This window comes from Hesperophylax consimilis, chromosome 1 (assembly GCF_061612785.1).
Source record: "Hesperophylax consimilis isolate HC1 chromosome 1, BYU_Hcon_1.0, whole genome shotgun sequence".
NCBI classification, from domain to species: domain Eukaryota; kingdom Metazoa; phylum Arthropoda; class Insecta; order Trichoptera; family Limnephilidae; genus Hesperophylax; species Hesperophylax consimilis.
Genome location: NC_142836.1, coordinates 11,319,803 through 11,340,934, shown reverse-complemented (window position 1 = coordinate 11,340,934; position 21,132 = coordinate 11,319,803). Strand labels below are relative to the sequence as shown.

General features: G+C 34.0%; 1 protein-coding gene across 1 annotated transcript in view; it reads left to right on the top strand.

The window, feature by feature from the left end:
* Nucleotides 1–21,132, top strand: part of LOC149426277 (uncharacterized) — a 375,377-nt gene that overhangs the window by 141,578 nt on the left and 212,667 nt on the right. Inside the window, exon 4 of the mRNA XM_089648535.1 lies at nucleotides 8,469–8,601. Within this exon, the coding sequence (XP_089504661.1) occupies nucleotides 8,469–8,601 (133 nt within the window). The remainder of the gene's footprint in view (nucleotides 1–8,468; nucleotides 8,602–21,132) is intronic.

The window sequence follows — 21,132 nt, the reverse complement described above, 5'->3', positions numbered from 1 at the left end:
ACCGTTTCATTTTGCTTTGGAACGTACTCAAATATCTTCAAAATAATAATACGATGCATGATATTGCGTTACAAGTGCCACTTCATATCGCACGAGGAATATTTACTTCGAAATATTATTTCGACAAGTTTCAAATATTATCGGATGAGGTTTTTTTTTGTTTTTTGTTTTTGAATCTTTATTTAGATGTACGCAAATTTTTTTCATACATCTAGTAGGAAAATATAAAAATACAAAAAATAACAATTACATTTTAAGAGAAAAAGATAAATACACAAAATTATATTATATATGATATCTAGGTGACTAAAATAATATTGATGAGTATGTTCAACAATCAAAAATTATTTTTTACATATAAAGCACATGTCCTACGAAAAGTGCTAAGGCTTGAGGCTTCCTTTATGACATTTGGTAGGTTATTATAAAGTTTTTGCCCTTTATAAAACGCGCTGTTTTGTGTGCATGAAAGTTTAGTTTTGGGAAGCCTAAAATCTCTGCGTCTTCTCGTAGGATAATTGTAAACATTTTCATGGTACATAACATTTCTTTGCAGATAATTTGGGAGCATATTATTTTGAAGCTTATACATCATTGTTAACGTATTATATCATTGATGTTTAGTCTATGTATTATATATTATATGTTGTTTGGTTGTCATCATATTTAAATTTTGTAACATAATTTTAACTCTAGTAAAAATGTTGCATTTTGTTGCAGGTTGCCATTCGTGATAAAAGAAAATCGATAATCATAACTTACTTATTATTTTTATAGTTTTAAGGTTTTTATAGCAAGATATTTCTTTATTTTTCAGGGGGAAGAAAATATAAATAGCACAGTGGCGCAAAATCCGAAATTTTTAATTTATTTAAAAAAAAAACTAAAAAAAATGGCTACTGCCTTATTGTTTTTTATCATACATAAAAGCTTAGATAACTTTATACCATTGGCGTTAGAATATTAAAAGCAGTAATTTGCTAAATATAGAGATCTGATTGCTTGTTCCAGAATAAAATATTATTTAGTGCTGAATTACAAAACGATCGTTAATACAAAACCATGTTTGAATTCCAATTTCACCCGAAAGAGATTTAAGCTGAAAAGGTGAAATTCGAGCAAAATTTTCAAACCGTTGGTTAAAATTATAGCGGAGCCTACATTTCGTAAACGCTGCCAATTTTGTTTATAAGTTCAACGTGCCGTGGACCTCCGCACATGTTACCATATTTGCTGAACGTTTAAGCCAACTTTTCTATGCGTTCTGACACTAATTTTATCGAAATCGTCGCAGACATGTTGGCAATAATGTTATTTCGCTTATAAAATCTGGCTAGAATCAAAAAAGACTAATCTCTTTCCCTTTGGAAAGATTACATCATAATATAGCACAAATTTGGTTTGAATATTGTAATAATATCAATCAACTAATTAATTAACCTAAAACATGACATGAATAATCAGATTATCATAACATTTCCTTAATTCATGTTTTCATCTCAGAAGAGAAGGGTAGAAGTAATGGATCTTCATAATATTTTTTTTGTATTTCCCCGATATGCAAATATTTTACCAAATAAAGGGAAATTAATGCGGGCAATTATTCTTACACATTATTATACTATTATCATTCCATATCCTAAAATAGAGAATCTTAATTAGGTCTCGCTCTATCCACTGAAGTGTATTACGTATTTTCGTAGCGCTGCTAACGCTTTTCATAGAGACTTTCAACATAGAACAGTTAGATACGAGTAGTACAGTAGTTGGAAAGTGGTAAAATTTATAGAGAAAATCTTCTTAGACTCCCTTATCTACAAACATAATATCTAAAATACCCTCTTTCTATTGTTTGCTATACGGATACCGATCCAAATTATTTTTAGTTACTATGTAAAGGAGAAAAGATTGAGAGATCTTCAAGTCCCTTGTTTTTATACTTTGTGGTATTATGCCACTGGGCTAGAACAATGGTAGGGTATTTAGTTTTCCATCGAGTTTTTCCAAATTATAAAAGAAGCAGATTTTGATCCGAAAACTTTGAAACGATTTCCAATGTGCTGGCTTAAATTAGGTAAAAACATCTGACAATGTTTTAAAAGTAATCTGAACTTTCAACTATTTGCAATCGCGTCAAAAAACCTCAGCTTGGTCTTATTGATAAAAATCTTTTTTTGAGAATTCAGCCCTTGCTGGCAAATAACTAAAATAAATACCCGTATCACGTAATTCGCGCTAATTTCCTTGTTTGTTTTCTCCGTTAAATATGCTATTTTTGCTTTGAACTGAGGACAAAATTAAAAGTTTTTGCTAATTTAACAACACGTCCTGTAAAATTAGAAACACCAGTAAGCTTTTGTGTATTTACTAAAATTATTTCATTACGGTTTCGTGTGCCTCATACGAATTACTGATAATTATTTCGATTCATTCTTGTGTGTTACGAATAGATAATATATAATATTTACATTGAAATTTAATTATTTGCTAGCTACTTGTTATGCTCTAGAAGCATGGGACAAAAATCTAAAAAAAGCCATGTATTTATTTATGTTTTTTCCACGTATAACTGGGAAAGAGATGGATTAATATATCTAGGCATAACAAAACACTGGTTTTAAGTTTAACACTAGCGCAGACCCATGAAAAATCACGGGAAAGTTATAGAGGCGCTTTTTCGAACTGATATTACACAAGCATGACGCGAGGGACCGGATTCGGTAGTTTTCGGTCGATTTGCGTTACAGCGTTGGGAGCATTTAATCTCAAATTCGACTAATTGGGGGTAAAAAAGTAAACCATATTTTTTTGCTACATGTCTCATCTAAATATGATAGTATCATTTTAATTATTTGTTATTGTTGTTAATTTAAAAAAGAAAGAAAGTAATACCCGGGTTACGAATAACCTGACAATATTTGAAAATCTCCTACTACCACCACAGTAAGCTGAAAATGTTGCTTGTGTTGTGATGGAGGACTTAGCCAGCCGAGGAATTGATCACACTACGCCTGGGTGGGACCCAAACGCGATGTCAACTCGGCCACCGACCGGTGGCGCCATGTCTTTCTCGGACGTCCTCACCTTTTTTTACCTTTAACATTCACCTCATTCTTTCTCCTTGTACCTCTGTCTCCCTTCATCACATACGTCTCATTTTACCACAGATAATAATTTGATTCATATCTTCCTTCGACGTTCCCGACTCTTTGAATCTTTCACTTCATGTTTCATTAAATCCACGTTGTTAGCGTATTTTTATCATCGTATCTCATTTCAGTGCAGAGATCATTCGTTAATTCTTCCTTAGATGTCTGACTTTATCCTGCTACAGACCGCCTTCTAGGTAGGGAAGTTAAAAATTCTGGTTCTATTTATTGTTTTAAAAATTTCGCTGAAATTTTAAGATTTGTTATCTCATAAAATAATGACTTTATAGCATGTCTGATTAGTTTAAAATAAAAATCACACTACTCAGGAATATTTCACACTTCCGACTTACCTACCCATTCATCAATGCACCAACAGCCGAAATCAGTATGCTTGTTTAAAGTACGTGCTTACTTACATGAGAAAAGCAAGAGTGTCCTACAACAGCTAAAAAACTCTTTGTGTCACATTTTTACGAGCTATATTTGCATTCATATAGAAAAGAAAACGCTGGTGTTATTATGTACTTGTTTCATGATATTATCCAAAATAGCTCCAGCTCGAACAACAGTGGAAGAATATTAAAGTAACATTAGAGTAACATAACATAAAAAGCAACATAACATAACATAAATAGAGTAACATAACATAACATAACATAAAGTAACATAACATAACATTAACAACATTAGAGTAACCGGACCAAACAGAACACTTTTAGAAATTTATATACAAAGTTGATGAAAAAAATAATTACGTAGTCTGACCTAATCTAACATAGCATTTCATCAGTGATCGGTTCGTTCACTCGAGATGAAATAAACGTAAGCTTTATTGGAGTCACTTGAACACGTTGAAGCAAAGTATTATTTTTACCTTGATCAGTTGTTGCCTTTGCCGGTTGTACTAGGGGGATTGCATAGTATGCAATCCTGTTCCTGTGTCTCTTGTGGCCTTTGTAAATCGTTCCTGTTTGCATTACCACGTAGTCTGTCTTTCCATTTTAACATTAAACAATTTGATATCTTTCAGATTTTGATGATTATCAACATAGCAAGTATCATTTTAATTATTTGTTACCATTGTTAATTTTTTAAAAAGACAAACATTCCCGGGTTACACCTGACAATATTTGATAATCTCGTACTACCACCACAGTAAGCAGAAAATGTTGCTTGTGTTATGATGGAGGACTTAGCCAGCCGAGGAATTGAACACACTACGCCTGTGTGGGACCCAAACGCGATGACAACTCAGCCAACGACCGGTCGAAACCGGTTATGTTTAAATGTCTGATCCTTATCGTTTTTTGTATGAAATCCTTGGCAGATGCATTCCTTAAAAGCGGTGTTAACTGCAGTGACAGTTATAAAACGAAGTATTTTCTATTTCAGCAACATATTTCAGATATATTTAATTGCATAACGTTAAAAAGAAAAACATTGCTAGGATACAACAAAAATTTGACAACTTGTGAATTTCCCAGTTCCCATCACGAAAAGCTAATCCTATTGCTAGTGCAATAGTGTATAAAAGCTAACAAAAGATTGAACTCAAGACGAGTCCGACGATTTTAATCACTCGGCTACCACATACTCCGTCTATTTTCACTATTTACATATCTGGTTCTACGTATTTCTCCTTTCTTAATAAAATGATAATATTTTCATCCCTGAGGGTTTCGTTAATAAGTCTATTCTTAATTGTGATTAGTTCCCTATCAAATTGTCTAAAAAATAACATTGGCTCGTTAAATTTGAGTTCCGTTCCGGATAATTTAAAAAATGTTATTTCAAGGACCTCCAATTCGAACATTGTTAGTAAATTTTCTTATTTGTTCTATTTACCAAATGCCATTGTTCTTGAAGTAAACATAATACGAAGGATTCGGAACATAAAATGTTTTGTTGGATTTACATTTCGATAGGTATAGACGTTAGAGAGATTGACAAATAATGGGTAACGATAATATATACAATCCAATTTCTGTTTTATAAGCAATCAAATATAACGTTAAAAGCAACAATTTCCGCATGATAAAATATTTAAACATCGCGCTTGTTAAATCCAACTAGAATGAATTTAATGCAATGGAATCCGTTTTACTTTTCGAACGTTATTGCTTAGATATAAATTTGAAAATATTTCAACACAGGAAATACTTATTCAATTTGATCGTGCAATAACACTGGTGTTTATCAACTTTACCCCTCAAATCTACATAAGACATAAAAATATCAAACTGAACTCAGAGCAACTTTTAGCATTCTCCAATCATAACGACTATTAGTCAGGCATAATACAAGGTGTCCGGGGTAAATTGCGCTAAATTTGGGTGGTGATTCTACGACATAGTACATGTAAAAAAGACAAATTAGATAAAATCCTTAATATTTCGGAATATATTTGTCATACTTTAAATGATTGTAATAAAATCATGGATAAAATATCAAATTCATTCTCAGTACTCCATTTAAATATCAGATCAATGAAACAAAATTTCAATGAATTTTTACTCTCGATTAATTTACTAAATCATAAACCGGACGTTATAGTGTTAACTGAAGCATTCACCATTGAATACATTAAATTTTGCATACCAGAATATAGCTACTTCGTAACATCTTGTGCTATTAATAGAAATAGTGGTATTGTTGCATTTGTTAAATCTTGCTATTCAAACATTGCAGTGGAAGAAGTACTTATGCAGCCAGTTAATTGCTTAGATATTAATCTAAATGTAAATAAAATATGTTTTAATATTAAGGAACGAAATTACTAATGCAGCCAATCAAGATATGAAGTTTATAAAAAATTGGTTCGATGGCAATTTATTATCACTCAACACAGAAAAAACATATTGTATTCCTTTCACTCTACAAGAAGATGTGCCAAATAACCTAATTAACATGACAATTCATTTTAAAAATTGTGTAAATGACGGGACATGAAACTAAATCATAAATATAATTTAAAATATCTTGGTAATAGATAATTAATAGATAAAAAATTTTAAATGGAAAGACCATATATTAATCTCACTGTTGAAAGAATAAGAAAACTTATCTATATTTTCTATAGTATAAGAAATATTTTAAACAAGAAAACTATCAAAATTGTCTATTATGCATTAATTCAGTCCATATTGCAGTACGAGATTATTGGGTGGGGAGGGGCTTTTAAGGCTTCTTTACAGCCCATAATTACAATTCAAAGAATAATTATAAAAATCATCCTTAGGAAACCATATGACTCCCCTACTTTAGAGATATTTCGGGAATTTAATGTACCATCTATCACAGAAGTGTATAAGAGAATCGCCTTACATCAAATTTAGAAAGAATATTTTATTTATAAAATTCACCCCTCTGATAGCATAAGCAATAGATTAAAAAATAATGGCTTAATAGCCATTCCTATGCTTAGAAAGACCACGGCTCAGCACCACTATTCGTATTTAGGTGTGAGATGGTACAATATATTATTGTCCAAAAATAAAATTAGTGTAACCGAAACTGTGAATTATGAACAATTCAAAAAGTTAATTAAGTCCCTAAAATTGGATGATGATATATTGTCCCCCTAAATTCTTACACTTACTCAATCTGTAAAAAATATATATATTAATTTAATTGTCTTTAAAAAACTATTTTTCTAATTAGTTTACCTGATATATTGTACCCTTAATTTCCTCACGCTTACTTAATCTGTAAAAAGATATATTATTTTAATTATCTTTAAAAACATACTTTTCTAATGTGTGTACCTATGTTAATATTATGTTTGTATTTATATTAAAAGTTTTTGATTATTGTTTAAAAAATCATTAGAACTAAAGGCAAATACTTCTCCCATAAACACGAGCTCCTGGAGCTCAACTTATGGAGTGGTAGAATAATAACGAAAAAAATATACATATGTAAGTCTGCATATTATTATCATTTATAATATTAAATAATTAACAATTAATAAATAAAAATAAATAAAAATACTAAATTAATATTCAATTTTACGTTTTCAGGTAGTTTTTAGTTAAAAAAACGTTGAATTGTTTGTATAGAAAAATATTTTTTAATGGAAAATAAAAACTTCTATCATAATTATTTGAAAATTATGCAGCTATTTTTTTATAAATAATTATTCATTATAAATAGCATTTCATTAAAATTTATTATGACTCGAGATTTCAGAAATTCTGGAGCACATAAAATAAAATAATTTGATTTGCATGTTCAGCGGGTGGATGAAAAAGGGACTCTCAGGAGAATAACTATCTACATATTATCATGATGCCGAAGCGAATAGATAAAGTTTTCAGACACGTCTAACGAAGACTTGATACATTCAAAAGAATCAAAATTTTGATTCAGGTCATGAAAATATTATAAACTATAGATGGGTCTGTTCATACATGCTCATGAATATGAAGGTACAAATGTGGAAAAAATAAGCACTGTGTTCCAAAAAATGTGTAGCATTAGATTATCTCTGCCTACCCTTGAATGATAGTGAAGTGATATTTAGTCAGTTAACTTCACTTGAAAATCAGTCATTGCTTTTTTATCACTGATTTCAAGTTCTCCAGATTCTACCGGTGTATCTATTGCAGAAGCAACGATCAAATGCATTTTCATTGTTCTAATCTCGTCAATGCTACTATCATCTATGTAGTATATTGAAATAAGGTTAAATGAGAAAACTGAATGCAGTTGGCTCCATAATGGAGTGTTGGTACCTATCCTAATGTCTGGTAGTGAGGCATAGAACCGGCAGAGGAAGGATGAAAGTAGACTGAATGCTTTAGAAATAAGATCCCTGAGGATGCGTTGTAAATAAACGTGGTAAAACCATATGTGATAAATGTCGGGTTTCGCAAAGAATCAAGACTGATGTAAGCCTAATGAACAAGATTAACAAAAGGACGTCTAGATGAATTGGGTATGTAGAGCGAATGAACGAAGAAAGGAGTGTAAGGTACGATGCAAATATGAATGGTGGAAGAAGTCAGGAAGGCAAGTAACGATCAAGTGAAACAATAACTTGTAAATAAAAGTCAGAATATCAAAAGTGTATTTATGTGACGGTGTATAAATTTGATTGAAGCAAGGATTGAATGCCAAGACCTAGTTTTTTGGCGATCTGTCCACTAAAAATAACCAACTTATTTAGCCGTCCACCTATTATCTACAAATATTTCTATATCAGTATATAATAAGTTCAATATTCTACATTTTGATGATTTTTCAAAAAACTAGGTGAATTTTCGTGGTGTTTAATTGTGTAATCTGCAAAAATAAAACAATGTTTTTTTTCAATAGAACTGGGAAACTGCACTACCCCACAAATGTATGCGGACCACTCTTCGAAGAGGAGCTGGAATTCTGGGGTCTGGACTCCAACCAGGTGGAACCATGCTGCTGGTCAACCTACAGCATACACAGAGATACACAGGTGAGTAAATAACTTTCAAACTTACGTTATTTATCTGAACTTAATGATATTCAATATCCTTTGTTAGTCACATACGATTTTCATAAATATTCATCGCTTTGTTATAAATTAATCAACTTATATACACTCTCTGTACAAGTCTAATTATTCAACTAAGTGTGTCCTACTGATAGAATTAGGTCGTTAGTCTACTTTTGAAAGGTTCACATCAGAATAATATTGTATCCACCTTTTTGTCGGTGTCGGGATGAAATTAAACAGTGGTGAATTTCACATCAGTTAGTACTTTTATTCTGTCAGAATAATACACGGACGAAATAACACTTGGAAAGAATAAAACCTACTCAAATCATTGGAATTACACAGGTATAAAAAAAAACAATTTAAAAAAACTTTCTGCGTCTGAGCTACATAATTTAAATATTTGAAAAACACAAGGTGTAATTCTCGCCATGTTTAACTGCGTCCATGTGTAATTCCGTTCATGTGAAATTCTCGCAGCTTAGTGGTACGTAAAATAATGCCTGTGTAATTTTGTCATGTAACCCTTTTTATGCGTTACAGTGGCGTTTGTTCAAAATCTTTAATTGCTTTTACATAATAACACAATGTGTCATGCCTCCGGTTGATTATTCGAATGAAATTATCGAAATCAAAATCTGGCTGAAAGTATACTCAAGAAATTTTGTTTTTTTCAAAACGAGAATATAAACTAAACAACAAATATTCATTAAATGAATGAAGATCATACGTCCATATAATAATGCGAAATAAATATGTGTGTACGCTGCACGTGAATCGAATCCGTATTTTAGTAGGGAAACCGCTTGCACAGCGCGGGTATAAACTGGGCGCCTTAAAGTTTATGTTTAGACTTACAGAATTCAATACTTCGTTTATGTGAAAGCACTATAAAACAATACATGATTATTACTTCAATGGCGTTAGCCAAAAAAGCCGTACCAGCTATTAAATGCGAACTTTGGCGTTGTAATCATATGTTAGTTTCTAGTTTCAAATGATCGCCGGCACAATGTACGCAGGTAAACAGTTTTGGGAATAGTTTGGTGGAAGTCATTTCCAACTAGAGTGCAATCTCTCGCGTTATGGAAATGAAAATAGAACTCCGCTACCGAGGCGTACCCCGAAAGAGAAACAACAAAACCTCATTAAGTTCACATTCGGCTATAAATTACGTCTGCTCTGTTCAGGAGAAATAATAATTTTCCTTTGCAAAAGGCAAACTAACAAAATTTTGCATTTTTAATACGTTTCTTGGTGTGAATAAAGCGCAAAATTTCCAATGGTTTGGAGCCTGTGGGTTTATGGCATCTTTAATTGGGGTATGTTGTGAGGCTGAATGTAGTGAATAAGAGAAGACGATGGGGGGAGGAAGATTATAAGGCTATTCAAACTGGTCACCAAACACTGGGTCGATTCTGATTCTTATGGTCTCTCGCTACTAAGTATACTGTAAGTACTGTAAGTATCTACCACTTTTAAACGTGCCGCATCATTTAAAAAAAACTAACACAAAATAATCAAAATTGACCAGCGCACGCCGATATAATATGAACCCGCAACCTCTGGATTCATAGTCGATGATCTTAACCTCTGGACACTAAAGGCCATAATTTAAATAATTATGGAATTATGGTATATAAAAAATTTAAAAAATTCAATCGACATTTCAAACACAACTTTTACAAGAACACTGCTTAAGTTCACTGTTCGATCCTGGTTGATGTACGCAAAGCATATATTGGAGACATGAATACAAGTAGATTGTTCGCAAAGCATGTATTGGAGACATGAATACAAGTAAGTATTAAATCATCATCGTTCTTATTTTTTCTCTTCCAAATAAATATCTTTTCAGCTGTCAAATTATTCAGACAGACGAAAAAATAATAATACTGCGAAGGAACAGAATTTCATTAAGAGGTACCAGGAAAATCCTAATTGAGCACAATTTTTCCCAAAACAATGCATTAAAAGGAAGCCTTGGTGATATAAATGTACCTAATGACATTAAGCTACGGTCCAAGATTTTAAAAATATCTTTTAAAAGTTGATCCAATTAGGACATCAAACATAAACGACAAACTTTTATAAATAAGCCAATATTATTAGGTATTTAAGATGAAAATTAAATCTTCGGCTTTTTCGTTTTGGAAAGATTTAGCCATCATTTGGTATGTGTTTCCAATTATATTTTCTTTGACTTATTTACTTGGGGGTATTGAAAAAGCTAAATAAAAAAAGTAACTTAACATATATTCGACCGGTCAGTGGTTGAGTGGGCATAGCGCTTGGGTCTCACCCGAGCGTCGCGTGTTCGATTCAGCCAGCCAGACTTAGCCAGCCTCGGCTGGCTAAGTCCTCCATCACAACACAAGCAACATTTTCGGCTTTCTGTGGTGGTAGTAGGAGATTTTCAAACATTGTTGGGTTATTCGTAACCCGGGAATGTTTGTCTTTCTTTTAAAAAAAAAAAAATATATATATTATTTTTAACAGTGAAAGACATTATCCGAAATTTCCTTTTTTTAATTCAATTATTATATTTGATAGAAAGTGTCTTTCGAGTCTTGCTGGTTTCTTTAAAATTCCATCGCAAGCATAATTTATAGTTTATAAGTGTACACCTCATACAATCACAATTTATGTCAAATTTCCACAACACAACTCTGTTTAGTTTCACCACACGGTAACATTTAATTTTAACGAACGATTAAATGGCCTTTTAAAATAATTATCCAAGCAGCGAGATAATAAGATATAGCGATGAACCATTATCATTGACTACGATGTTATGAATAAAAAACAAATGAATTTAAACACAAAAACAGAAACGATTTGATTTTTTCACATAGCGACGGTTGTCGCCGATACATTCTTCTGCACGTGACCTTTTCTATATTCCCCCTCTTTCCCTAAAATGCAACAGCCCAACAATTACAGGTTTCACTTCCTTTTATTGGGAATATACGAATTTCACAATCGCATCAATGAGCAACGATATTCGAACCATGCATCGACATAGTTTTTAGTACATATATTAAATTAAATAAAATCCCCACATAACAGATTAAAACTCGGGTAAACTCGGTACGGCGTTAGTGAACGTTGTTGGCATTAAATTTCAACTGATATAAAATGCGATGATATTATATTTACTTTTCTTTCGAAAATGTGAGGATCGTCCAGTAAATTTTCAATTCCTTGTTTTTTTTATCCCGTAAAGGTAGATTTTTTTAAACTATTTATTTTAATTTTTTATTTATTTAAAATAGATTTCCCATACTTATTGAGTACTTACCATTAATGTAGCACTGTTCTTATTGAAAGAAAAAAAACTCTCGATAAAACTGTGGCAATAAAGCCAAAATCACATATAAATAATTTTATTAGCACATGCGCGAACGCTCATTTTAATTCATGATGTAATGCAATACTATGACGGATAGGTTTCTGTTCTAAAATATTTATTTTAAATTTTTCTAAAGTTTGTGCAGTAAATTTAAAACTCCGTTCTAAATTTGCTCCCTCCGCGTATTTTGTGAATCATGAAAAGAAGTTACTATTCACAGATGTGTCGCAATCTGATGGTGCCTGGAATCCTTTGAACAGATTCTAAGTAACTTAGACTCATTCATGTAGAAAAACTTAGAATGAAGGCAATGCTATTAAACTCGGGCTCCTATTGAGCGAGGTTAGCCTCCTGACCTTCCTGCTAATTACGAGAAAATTGTATTAGTACCCTTACCAGCGAACCAACTCATCCAACTTACCCCAAAGGGAAATTGATGAGATTTCCCAGGGATTTATATTAAATTGACATTAGATGAGAGCACTTCCGTGGATCGCGTATGAATTGGATCACGTAATAAGGAAAAAACAAACAACGGGGGCGGTTTTTAAGTTTTTCAATATTTTCAGGCATTTTATCAGAGATTTGCGGGACTGATAAATATCGGACTTTGAAGCCCTTAACCATTGATTAATGAAACAATCAAAACCCTTCGGCAGTTTCCGTGTTGGCTAGTGATTCAAATAGATGAAGGCAAATCTTCCACTGTCATACCTGCTTTGTGACCAAGTTTTCTTTGATTTCCATTAATACGAAATTAATTTATAAGTAGGACGAATTTAAGTTTCTCTACCACAAATTTAATAAAATTTTCATTTTATTTTAATGATTATTCGCATTTATTCAAAACATTTTTATAATTTTGATCTTTCAAATGTTTCAATTTGAGTAATTTTGGCTTGTTAAAATAAAGCCAGTACATACTTAAAGAAATTACATATTTCTTCTCATATAAAAAAATCTTGAGTAATTTGGTAGGAATTCGGTGAAAAATATCATTGGAGCATTCTACGCCCTCTACAAATTATTTAAATAATGTTACCAGTCGTTATAAAATCAAGTAAGAGTTATTTCAGATTTATAACTAAGTGGTCGCGACTGAAACAAGAACTGAACGAAATGAAACCAGGAAAATTGAAGAATCTTTTATAATTCGTCCCAAGAATAACCCGTACGACACAGAAAACGGCTCACTTTAGCCTTTTGCCACCATTTATTATTAGGTTGAGGAAGGTGTCACATTTCGGGCACAGACATTTTCAGCTTGGCATATTTATTTCGAGAAATTTCGCGACGTTTACAAAGTAATGTATGTTTTTTATTACTTTACACATCATCATTCAACAGTGATTTGTGCCTTTATGTCCGCTCTCTATAATGAAGCATTTTATCACACTTTGTTAATAATAGGTATCATACGCGTATATTTATGTTCACGCATGGTTCATACCAACAACTCACAATTCTAACGGGTTTTATAGTAAAAATGTGAATGTTCATTTTTTTAAAATCTTAAATCTCCGAAATTTCTTCACCGATTGCTTTTAAACGTTGACACAAGGTTGCATTTGAATACGTATGTATTTTTATATTATACATAAAGATTTCATCTGTGACAGGTAATATAATGCTTTTTGTGAAAAACAACGCCATCTGTGTTTGTTGGACAAACATTTCTTTTAAGCAGCGCCATTTGTTAGATTTAAGATTAAGATGAGCCAGAGTGGAAGGAAATCTGAAAGTACCCGGCTATTCAGTTCTGGTCACCAAACACGGCCAAAGCCATTTGAAGCAACGTTTCAATTGTGAATTGTGCTCTTACACCAGGGCGAGACTGAGGGTATCTTCCATGCTAAAATATTTGTCGTGCTCTTAATTATTTGAAATGTTAGTTTTTCTTTGTCCCAAGATAACACCTAGTATGTTGCATGTGTCTTGTGTGACGTTTTTTTATCCTAATCACTTTCTAACAGTGAGTATACACAATCGCACTCCAATCCAATCACTAAGGTTTCGCTTTATTTCATAGAATGTACTATTTATCAATCTTGTTTGTGAGTACCTACACTGAAAAGTTGTAAAAGCTTCCACGAAAATTACTACTCATCTTCATTTAGTATATTTTGAAAGCTTTACTGTAAAGTATTTTACCAATTAGTGCCAGTTTTACGTAATGCTAATGTACATCTTGAATGCTGACAAGTTCAAACAAAGTTTAAAAAATATATACTTCCAAGATATTGATTATTCGCATAACATTACTTCTGGAAAGTGTTAATCACGTTGTGGTTGAGTTCACTTTTCTTTTTTTTTCTTCAAAACTCACACTCATCACACTGATAATACGCCAAAACCTCCCACAGCTTTTGAAGTTTACTAATAGTGGATGGATTACAATGATAAACCTCCAGACACATTAGCAGTATTTTCACTCCCGCAGTATTTGCTAGAAACCCTAATTTTGTCAGCCGAAAGCTAACAAAAACGAGCAAACAAGTATAATCACACTGGTTCATTAACCCCATCCTTTCAAGCAAAAATACCAAAAGCTACTTACTATACCACCAACCAAGAACGGGATAAATTTCGGAGCTTCATTCTGTTTGAATTAATGTTTCAATATCAAGTATTTGTCGTTAGTGTCATTGCCCTTTTTGAATGATGACGCGTCACCGATTGTGTTAAATACTAAAAGCGACAAGCGACACGTCAACCCGTGTTATTTCAGAACTAATATCAACTTGCGAGGGGTGATCACCACCACACATGTGCTGAAGTTTCGGGTGGGTCCATCTGAATAGATGGCTAAACCTTTTATCCGCTCGCCGATCGAAACCATTTGGTAAAGCCTCTCCAAACCAGATCACAGCCTCCAATCTTTGGTGATGGATGTTTTCGGCTCTTTCATAATATCATATTACCCAACCCACCGAGTGTGTGGTACCAAGTTATGATTGCATTTTTTCTATTTGGGGTTGTTTGAGTTAAATATTTCAAATTCGAATGAACACTCACTTCAAAAAAAAAATCATTAAACCTTTCTTTTACAATATTCGTGTAATAAATGTTAATAATTATACATTTTGTAATATATCTTGTTTTAAGTACTAACTCAGTACATAGCTTTCACTATATGAAGGTAGTGCCATGTAATAATATAACGATGGTTTTACTTCATTTTATGATAGTAGCTCAATGTTGTGTTCCCACAAATAGTTTTCCAACTCTTCGTGGAAGGAGATTTTTAATAATAGGTTCTTGTGTTTAAATCAAGGACTTATTAATACTTCGTATTACAATGGTGACTCGATAGTCGACCTAACTAGAAGCTGGCTAAATGAGATCTGAAAACACCAAGTTTTTCTGGGAGCATTCTAACTGGTCCTGGCGACTACTGGCTGCTAGCTGCCATTTTGCGGACTTCCAAGCAAGCTCTATGCACTGCCCTTTATGAGTGTATCTTACAGTGCACAAAGCTCTTACTTTCCAACACTCAACAACAAAATTCAAGTAGTAGTAGCATGCAAACATTGTGTAAAATGTAGCACTACTTACTTACTTTGACACATGCGACTTAAATAAAACTTTTGCCGAAACTTCATTCTGCCATAACCAAAAACTTAAGAGCAAACTTTAAAAGCCAAAGTCTTTTTGTTCATTCTATATATGATCGAGTTGGCTTACACTTTCTAAATATCAAAATACATTATGGTCCGCCGAGATGATAAAGTGTCACACCTCTTGTTGAATTTAAATTTTTGTGGATGGTATGTAAAAGAACTACTTTATCGCTATTGGCTTGACCCGACTCTATTTCTATTAATTTGATTTCTTTGATCGTACTTCTTCATACCAGAATGTGCCCAGGAGATTGGTGAAGTCATCAAATCGGCGATGGATGGCTTCATACAATCGACTACTAAAGAAACTGGTGTGGGCTCAAAGCCGTGGTTCAGTCGACAATGCTCCGAAGCAGTCCGACGAAAAAACGCGGCTTACCGAGCCTACAACACATCTCGAACGCCCGAAAGCAGATCAGCATACAACAAATCGGCAAAGGAATGCAAGAGAATCATCAATAGGTCAAAATTCGAACACGACCTGCAGATCAGCAAAAAGCTGGCTGCCTGCCCACATGGCAGCAGAGCATTCTGGTCGCTTGCGGGCTCAAAAGGTCGAAATTTTTGCAAAACCAGTTTGCCACCTCTTACCAGACCTGACGGCTCACTAGCAAACACCGCCACCGAAAAGGCTAACTTATTAGGGAAAATTTTTGCGGAAAACTCGACCCTCGACGACGGGGGTGCTGTTCCGCCGTCGGTTCCTCACTGCGGCTTCTATATGAAAAAGCTGAGGATCCGGCATCGGGATGTACTCCACGTCATACGGGGGCTCGATGTTAACAAAGCTAGTGGACCTGATGGAATACCTGCCCTGGTATTGCAGAGGTGTGCTGCGGAAATAGTTCCAGTTTTGACAAAGCTCTTCAAAATGTCCCTGAAGTGTGGCACTGTGCCCTCTGGTTGGAAAAAAGCGGTAATTCACCCTATTCCCAAGAAAGGTGACCGCTCCAACCCGGCCAACTACCGCCCCATAGCGATCACATCAGTTCTGTCCAAAGTGATGGAACGTGTGATCAACGACAAACTGCTCACATACCTCGAGAAGAACAAAATTATCAACGACCGTCAATACGGATTCCGGCGGAACCGCTCGTGCGGTGATCTTCTCGCGTATGTGACGCATGTTTGGGGGCGGTGCCTGGAACGTCACGGTGAGACCCAAACGGTCGCACTAGACATATCCAAGGCCTTTGACCGGGTCTGGCACCGAGGACTTGTCAACAAATTGCATTCTTACGGACTTCCCGCATCCCTGTGTACGTGGATTGCTGACTTTTTAAGGGATAGGTCGATTCAGGCGGTTGCTGACGGTTTCACCTCTTCCTCGCACTCCATAAATGCTGGCGTCCCACAGGGATCGGTTCTGTCTCCGACTTTGTTTTTGTTGCACATCAATGACCTTTTGACATGTGCACCGATTCATTGTTACGCGGATGACAGTACAGTTCATGATAGCTTTTTGTTTGACAAGCCCCCAAAGGGCACACAAACTCCAACGGCTCGGAGGGCTTTGAAGCAGAGAATGGACGGTTATCTCGAGAGTATTTCCTCCTGGGGTAAAAATAATCTCGTCGAATTTAATGTTTCAAAGACCCAATCCTGTCTGATTACGTCTAAAAGGGATCCAAATGATAATCTAGTCTCCTTCAACGGAAGCAATCTTCCGAACAGGCCTTCCATTGATATGCTTGGTGTAACTATAAGTGACCAGCTCAGGTACGGGGGCTCCATCGAAGCCAGAGTAAAGTTGGCCTCTCAGAAGCTGGGCGTACTGTACAGGGCCCGCAGATACTTTAATAGTACACAACTGCTCACCCTGTACAAATCGCAAGTGCGCCCTACTGTCGAATTTGGCAGCCATCTCTGGTCTGGAGCCCCAAAATACCTGAAAAAAACCCTTGACTCTGTGCAGAAACGGGCGGTCCGTTTGATAGATTCCCCAATCTTAACAAACGGACTGCAATCTTTAGAGCACAGGCGTCAGGTAGGTATGCTGTCCTTGTTCTATCGGTATTACAATGGAAGATGCTCTGAGGAACTAGCGTCATTGATCCCTTCGGCACCGGTGCGTAGTCGGGATACACGCCAAACGCGCGCCCAACATTTGTACACAGTTGACACTTGTCACATGAGAACGGGTCGCTTCTACGATTCGTTCTTAAGTTCAACAGCTCGGCTGTGGAACGAACTGCCGGCCTCTGTGTTTCCTCCCTCCTACAACTTGGGACTCTTCAAGACCCATGTTCACTCCTTCCTCTCCAAAAAAAGACCCTCCACACAGCATCCCCAAAGATGACATAGGCCCCGAGGGAAATTATTTTCTTCAGGGCCTCCTGTGTGGAGTAAATATTAAAAAAAAATGTGTTATGCGTCATACCATTTTATGATTTCTACATTAGCGTCATTTTGTTTGTAACGCAAAGTTTGCTAAAAAACGCTGATTCTAGGTCCGTTTCAATTTACTTTAACAAATTGTGATCAGCCAAAAAGCACAACTAAAATGCTTGTCAGCTGATCACAATATGAGGGAAAGCTGAAATCGGCATTTAACGGGGACCTTTCAAATGGAAATAATAACAAAATAGACCTGTTTGGATATTTGATGACATTATTTGAGTTTCTCAGATAGACTAACCTAAAAATCCAATGTTGGTATTTTCCGTGAACAATAATTTAGCTGGTTACCTCCTATTGTCTTAGATAATCCATTTCCTAAGTGCGGTATTTCCTGGTAGTTTCTGGAGTCGGTAAACACTACTAAAGAGAGGGAAACTTAAGATTATATCAATTCAAATGATATAAGTTTCAAACAGTGATGTAAATTTACCAATTTTTCCGGAAAAGCTATTCTAGGAATAACCCCATCGCATAGCGATCGTATAAGGAAAACAAAACTCGTTAAAGTTTTTGACCTACTTATGCTTAACTTTTCAGAATTTTGTTTCAGCTCTAAAAATAAATCGGAACGACTGGTAATGTAATGTAAGGTCTTGGCTATGACTTTCTTATTTCATTTTATTATTTCGTGCAACGTCTAAATGACAATTTTACTTTAATTAAATGTTAGCTTAGGACGGGTTGTATCCTAAAAGTATGCATCTATTGGGACGGGGTTTTCAGATAATTTGAACAATTCAATAAATTTCAACGAGAATTTTATAAATCTCTGTGAAGCTCTGTAAAGGTTCAATTCAAGTTTTGTTATCATTGCATAGTTGTTATATATAACACATATAAAAAAACGGAAATTGAATAGAACCTTCACAAAACTTGAATTTTAGCTTTCAAATTTGAAGAATTGTTGAAATTCAGTGAAACAACCCGACCTCACTGTTATTCACATAGACATATGAATATTAGGTTATTCATAAAATTAATATTGACATGATGACGAGTGACGGCCTCCGTGGTCGAGGGGTAAGGCTCTCGACTAGCAAGCTGGAGGTTGCAGGATCAAATCCTGACGTGCGCAAAAAATAATTATTGGATTAATTTGTGTTATTTCACGATTTACTAATATAACATAATAAATAGTATATTTGCGGCACGTTAGAAAACACTATCAGTATTGCCCTGGCGTAAGACCATCACTCAGAATTGAAACGTTGCTTGAATTGTCTTTGGCCGTGTTGTTGGTGACCGGATCTGATTAGCCAAGTACTTTCCCACCTTCCAAGAGAAAGGAGAAGACCTCATCCTCTTCCCCACCTACCTTTAGCCTCACAACATACCCCGATTGGGGATGCCATAGTCTCACTGGCTCCAAACGGTTGGGACTCGTGCGGTTTCACATAAAAATAAATAAATTAAAAAGCGAAAATTTAAAAATGTTTTTAAACAATACTTTGTTAAGTGGTATGTAAAACCTACCTAGATGTTTTTTTTTTAATGTAATGTTTAAAAATATGTATATTATTTCATATTTTTTTATGAAACTACGTTGGTGAAACTTAATATATACCTGAATACAAAAAATTTCATTGGTTTTTTTTTTAATTCATACGAACGAAAAATATATCTTTGAAAATAATAAAATTGGATTATAATATTCTTTCTCACTGTATAATTTACATGTTTTATAATATGAAAACAATTATTCTGAAAGTCCTCTCGACAGAATTAATAAAAATTTGAATATTAATTATCATTTAGGTGCTCTGCCTAATGAAATAAAGATTATGAAATTGAAAATTTTGAATAATGTTAACCGTAAAAAATTAAGGTAAAAACAATTCTCTTGCGTTGAAGATTAACTGATTTTTGTATCCAAGTGCAAAGATACAAAAAATCTTTAATTAAGTGTTTAATATTTTACCCATTTAAGTTTATCGCATGTAAACATTGATTGTGAACATAATCATTATATTTTTAGTTTTTTGAATAACTCAATGAGTAAAAACTCAAATTGTAATATTTAATTATTGACAAACAAAAATTTGAGGTAGAAAAATCAGAAAAAGATATCGTCGTATCTAGGAATTGAACCCAAGACCTTGCCGGGGCGCTATTCTACCACTGAGCTAATCCGACCCTATTATCTTCGGTCCATTTCCTCTCATCATATTTCGAATTAGGTCTACCAACATTATCTTCACGATTTTTTTTATTGGCCGCTATCTATAAATATGATCACAAGATTTTTCCCGAACTAAATGCAATCTAGATAGTGTATTGGATAAATGTATCCTATTTTTTTATTTTAATGGGTGACATCCATTGACTTTTCTGCAAGTCTGGCATGAATAAGTGATTTCAATTCAGTAAATACACAGTGACTTATGATGTTTTTAAATTGTCCTCTCATTAGAAACATACTTCACTTAAGAAGATGTTCCTTCAACCAAAGCCTTGTCGTTTTATCAACGGTTTTGTTTTATCCAAATTTATTCTGTTCCACACATTTACCTAAGCTTTTAGAGATAAAATACATTTCAGAAGTCTCTCGTGTGGAAAACGAAGGGTTTTTTCCGACAATTTTTTGGAGGAAATCACACTGTACCTTCGTGAAAGCCTAAAATGATGTTCAATTTGTTGTTCAACCACAATACATTTTGAAGCAATCCATTTTCGTTTTAATTTAAGCACACTTAGTAGAAAAAACCGCACCAAATAAAGTGCGAAAGCAAAACCAGCAAACCTTTTTTACTAATTACATCAACGCGTACGAGTTTATACCAACCCTTTTCACCAACCAAGAGTTTTATTTTATCTTCTTTATCTACCCATTAATAAATTACTTTTAATTGTGATCATCAATTTAATAAACGAATTTTTTTATAAATAAAACAATGTTTGGTATATGATCAACTATTTTGAGGTTCGTTTGATATTTTTAGTTGATAATAATAATATTTGGATGATTTTATTGCTTTGTTTTATTACACAAAATCGCCTTAGTTATTGCATCTAGAGATTCAGTTATGCAAATTTGAGACTTTTGATTTAGTTTGGAGTGTAGTAAATTAAACTTTCTGATCATCTAAGTAGCAGTCAGACAAGAGACAAAATGACTCGATTATTTTAGCATCATTATTT